At 56.1% G+C, this 4,736-nt stretch overlaps 1 protein-coding gene across 1 annotated transcript; it reads right to left on the bottom strand.

Annotated features, from left to right (window-relative positions):
* Positions 1-1,356: 1,356 nt before the first annotated feature.
* On the bottom strand, positions 1,357-4,386 carry LOC118475108 (WRKY transcription factor WRKY24). The gene is made up of 5 exons (XM_035963831.1): positions 3,902-4,386; positions 3,473-3,664; positions 2,575-3,176; positions 2,290-2,454; positions 1,357-2,185 (listed from the first exon to the last, which is right to left on the bottom strand). The coding sequence occupies exons 1-5, from the start codon at positions 4,151-4,153 to the stop codon at positions 1,729-1,731; spliced, it is 1,668 nt and encodes a 555-aa protein (XP_035819724.1). The 5' UTR covers positions 4,154-4,386; the 3' UTR covers positions 1,357-1,728.
* Positions 4,387-4,736: the final 350 nt, after the last annotated feature.

Below are 4,736 nucleotides of genomic sequence, written 5' to 3'. Positions count from 1 at the left end.
GAAGCCGACACAACAGTTCGGGTAGTTCGGGAATACCCGAACCCGAAATTCCGGGTATTGTAAAATCTGTTGTAATTTCAGGTATCGATTCTTAAAACCTGAAATTTTAAATACCCGAATTACCTGAGCCGAAATTTTCGGGTAACCCGAACGCCCACCCCTAAATATAGATGTACTATATTTGGTGAGCATCAAGATATAACAATTACAGTCAAACAAACATTAATAAAAAATCAAATATGTAATAATGTAATAGCTTTAATAAAATTAAATACAAGCTATCGGGTGCTATTTGCGTGCGTCACCTTGCAGTTCGCAGGTGTATCATCCCTGGATCGCCCGCTCTGGCGCCTCGGCAGACCTGGCCGCATCAACTTCGCTGGAAGGGGACGGGAGCAGCGACAGCTGCGGCTGTTTTGATCCGGTCCTGCATGGCAATTGGCATGCCAATGCGGCAATGCCACCCCGCACCGCACCGCGTCCGTGACCCGGGCGCTCGGGAACACGCAAATCGGTCGACGACCGCAACATTTGTTGTGCCATCATCGAGTGGTTCAGCTGGGCTCCCAAGACCTAGCCATATCGTTATGTCGTTTTTCTTTTGTGAAAAAAAAGCTAGGGAGCAAACGCTACGTGCGTACGTAGTACCATAGTGTCAGTGTGTGCTGAACGGAATTTGACCCCGCTCACCGCGTACAACTAATCAGTGCAGCGTCCTCTTGGTCTTTCTTGCTCCAATCCAGCAGTGTGGCTGACCTCGCATTGCCTTCGTTCAGAGCGAGTCTGTTGCCCTCTTGTCCTGGGACACACGGTCCGTTGAAACTTCATCTTACTAGTGGTTAGGCACACGGAGGAACCGTGGTCAAAATCCACGGTCGTCAAATCCTTATACACGTTTAAAATAAAAAGGCTCAGGTACAAGGGACCAGCATGCTGACCGGCTGCATGTACTCGGCGCTCGTTGCCTTCGGGTCAATGCGTACGTGTTCTTGACAGTGCGGAGGTGTACCCGGCCGTGGAAGGAAGGACGAACCATTCGGGTGCTACGTGCAGTTTGGCAGGGAGAGCGAAAAATTACCAGAACTACTTTTTGAGAACGTTTGCCTGGGGTACAGAACACAGCCGACGGATGCGCCGACTCTCAAGATAGCCTGAGCCATAACTGAACTGATTATGTGGTTTAGGCCAGTCTGCTCTGCTGAGCTCAAGCTCAAGTCTTCAAATCATGTTTCTTTCGCAAGAAGACGAGAAACTTGCCAAACACGCATCTCTTTATAACTAATCATCAGCCTACAGGGCTAGTCTACCCTTGACAAACAAGCATACTCCTGCGGCACTAGCGCGCGCACCTCAATGTACCAGAGAACAATCAATTTGAATCTTAACAAATGTTCTGTGACATGAAATTATGTCCAATCCTGACTACAACAAGTCTCATGTGTGAATTTGTCTTTGAGGAACAAAACTTCTTTACCCCTTCTGTGTAATTGCCACGTGTCCTAGACTCTAGTATCCTAAATCCCTTTCTTTCCCCCCTTTCACGTGTTAAGGGAGACACCCCTGCGGCACGGCAAGCATCTGCCACTGCCAACATGGAGGCCTCCAAACAAATAAAGAAATCTGTTCAACCTATCCTAGATACAACAACAACAACAACAACAACAATCCGTGTGCCAAAGGAACAGTTTATGGACACCACACCACGCCATGTCCTGCCGTCCTTGTCCTTCAGTCAGTGTACAGCAACGACGTCGGGAAAAACATGTCCTCCCGGGGCTCCTCCTTGGCCCTCGACGCGTGCATGGCGTCGTTCTGCCTCTGCTGCTGCTGGTGCTGGCTCATGTACGAGCCCATCGGGTTGTCGAAGCCGGAAGAGAACGCGAAGCCGCCGCCGCCGCTCTGCGCCGGCGCGCCGCTGAGGCCGAACGAGCCCAGCTGGTCACCGAACCCGTACTGCTGCCCCGTCTGGTAGGCCACGCCCGGCCGCGCCGCGGCGAGGTAGTGGTGGCCGGCGGTGTCCGCGGGCGGCGGCGCGGGCCGGTAGAGCGCGGCGCTGCCCCGCGCGGCGGGCACGTCGTGGTTGTGCTTGCCCTCGTACGTGGTGATCACGGCGCGCAGGTCGTGGGACGCGCGCTCCACGTGCTTGCGCACGGGGCACCCGACCGTCGTGCACTTGTAGTAGCTCCTGCAGCCACAAGACAACGTTCACGATGAGCAAAAGCTGACGCTTGCGATATGCTTTTACGGAGTGCTTTGTTTGTTCCACCGAGACGGGGAAATCTTAATTACCTTGGGTTTGGATTTCCCTTCACCACCTTCTGCCCGTACTTCCTCCACCGGTAGCCGTCGTCGAGGATGTCGATATCGCTCATGGTCTGGACAACGACCCTCGGCTCACGCACCGTTCGGTTGCCGGCCATGGAGATACCCTCGCCGTCACCGCCGTCTTTCCTCCTGACAGAAGCAACAGGAATTCAATTCCGCTTGTTCGTTCTTCCAAGGATGCGACAGAAACAGCTTGGCGCAAAAAAAAAAAAAAGGTACTGCATCTGTATCTATCACCAAAGCACGCACCATCTCTTGGAATCCGGCTCGTCCTCGTCGAACTCGTCGCCGCCGGCGTTCCCGGCCCGCGGCGAGCCCACGCCGACCTCGTCATCCCCGAAGGACGCGGAGGAGTTCTCGGGCGTCGCGGCGGGCGTGCCCGACATCCCGCCGAACGAGTGCTCGGACGCGTCGCCGCCCTGCAGCAGCTGCGCCGCAGCCGCGCTGCTGGAGTTCCTGCGCGTGTTCTGCGGCTTGGCGTGGTTGTGCGTGCCCTTGTACACGATCTCGGTGATCTGGCCGTCCAGCGACCGCTCCACCTTCTTCTTGGTGGGGCAGCTCGGGAAGGTGCACTTGTAGTAGCTGCGCGGGTTCTCGCTCCCCTTCACCTGCTTCTGCCCGTACTTGCGCCAGTTGTACCCGTCGTCCGACGACCGCCTCTGCGACTGCTGCGCCTGGTGGCTGTACCCGCCGCTCGCCGGCACGTGCGGCGCCATCGCGGCGGCGTCCGACGAGGCTGCCTGGTGGAACGGCCCGCCGTAGGCAGCCTGGCTGGATCCGGCGTCCATGCCTGCAGCTTGCTGCTGCTGGTAGGCCCATGGCTGCTGCTGACCTCTGTACGCCTCTTCAACCTGAAGTGTTGCAAAGGATATATTAGTAATATGTTCTGGTGGAGTATAATTATGTCTTTGACAATTATAGTATAGACAAAAAAAGGATTATAAGATCATGACATGATACTACCACAAGTGTTCTTTTATATTTGTGTGCTTTACTATTATGAAACAAATAGTCCAGGATGCTATGCCAGCCAGTAGTTCTCTCTTTTTTAGTGGTGTAGTTTTCTCTTTTGGACAAAGTCAGCAAAGGACCCACGAGAGGGCGATGACGTAGAGGATGGCATGGCATATATGGATGCTGATCTCACCGGTGGGGCCGCTGGAACCGGTGGCTGGAAGGTCGTCGTCCGCACGGCATCTTCGGCCGTCGGCGCGGTCTGGAACGAGAAGTCTGGGTACGACTGCCTCTGCTCGTCCTTGCCGCCTTGCTCCGCGCCTGGCGTCACCAGCCAGCTGAACTGCTGCGAGGCGAATGCGTTCGTCGTCGGCGAGGGGAAGATCTGAAACGTGCAAAGCGCATTAGCATTCCAGCTTCCAGGAACATGTGGACGGCAGTGCGCGCCGCTGCATGCACGGCGATGTTCAACGTACGTGGCGCAGCTGCGCACACGCACGCCCTGGTGAGTGCTCAGCGGCTCAGCGCGATAAGTCAAAGCGCCTCGGCCGCGCGACCATGACCCACACAGAAATGGCAGGGCAATGATGGCGCGGTCTGTGCGGGGTTCGTCCGTGCTTACACTGGAGCTCAGGAGTGCCGGCGAGTCGAGGAAGTCGGCGGGGTTGAGGCCGTCGGGGATGTTACTGAAGAAGGACGACGGCGACAGGGGCAGGGACGGTGGGGTCATGGCCTTGTACCTCGACGCCCCGCCGGCCGCGTCCGCAGATCCCCCCAGCATGTTCGTGAAGCTCGTGCTCGTGCTCGCGAACGAGAACGAGCCGGGTCTGGAGTTCGCCGGTGCTTCGATGCTCCCGGAGGACGAGGTGGTCATCGGCGAAAGAGGGAGGGGAAGGAAGTCGCCACTCGTGACGATCAAACCCGCGGCGCGGCGCTGCGCTGCGACGAGACCGATCGTGTGTGTGTGTTTGTGTTGGGGCTTGGGGTTGTGTGGGAGGGAGGCTTCAAGGCTGTGACGTGTGTCCGGCGTGTACGTCCTGGTTGGCGGGCAGGGAACGGTGGAAGGAGGAAGGCGATGAGGTGGGAACTGCTTTGGATTTGTTCGGACGGGGAGTTGGAATGTATATAAGGCTTGGAAAGTTTGACTGTTGACCAGTCAAAGCTCGTGGAGTTTGACTGGCGGCCCTCGCTGGCCAGGCCAGCTTCGCGACGGCATGACGCCCAGATACCCACCACTAGCGGCGGACACCGTGGGTGAACGGTGGCGACGTGGCTGGGGTCATGTGAGGCGGGTGCGCAGGCGGGTAAGGTTTTGGGTGACACGAGGGGTTGGTGGTCACGAATTGTTTCTTTGACCAGCTCAAACGTCCAATGGTATTACGGGGATCAGATGCACTGATTTTTTTATTAAACAATTTTGCTTTACATTTTGAAATTTTATAATTAGCTAAGTTTCA

The sequence above is a fragment of the Zea mays genome, unplaced genomic scaffold, assembly GCF_902167145.1.
Source record: "Zea mays cultivar B73 unplaced genomic scaffold, Zm-B73-REFERENCE-NAM-5.0 scaffold_420, whole genome shotgun sequence".
NCBI lineage: Eukaryota > Viridiplantae > Streptophyta > Magnoliopsida > Poales > Poaceae > Zea > Zea mays.
The sequence above is the reverse complement of the archived record's forward strand: the minus strand, read 5'-3'. Positions and strand labels throughout refer to the sequence as shown.

Bases quoted from the DNA above. Each gene is read 5' to 3' on its own strand.
- LOC118475108 (XM_035963831.1), bottom strand. From the start codon at position 4,153: ATGACCACCTCGTCCTCCGGGAGCATCGAAGCACCGGCGAACTCCAGA. The intron at 2,455-2,574 runs GTGCGTGCTTTG...TGCTTCTGTCAG, and splicing joins GAGCCGGATTCCAAGAGATG to GAGGAAAGACGGCGGTGACG. The intron at 2,186-2,289 runs GTAATTAAGATT...TTGTGGCTGCAG, and splicing joins AAGGGAAATCCAAACCCAAG to GAGCTACTACAAGTGCACGA.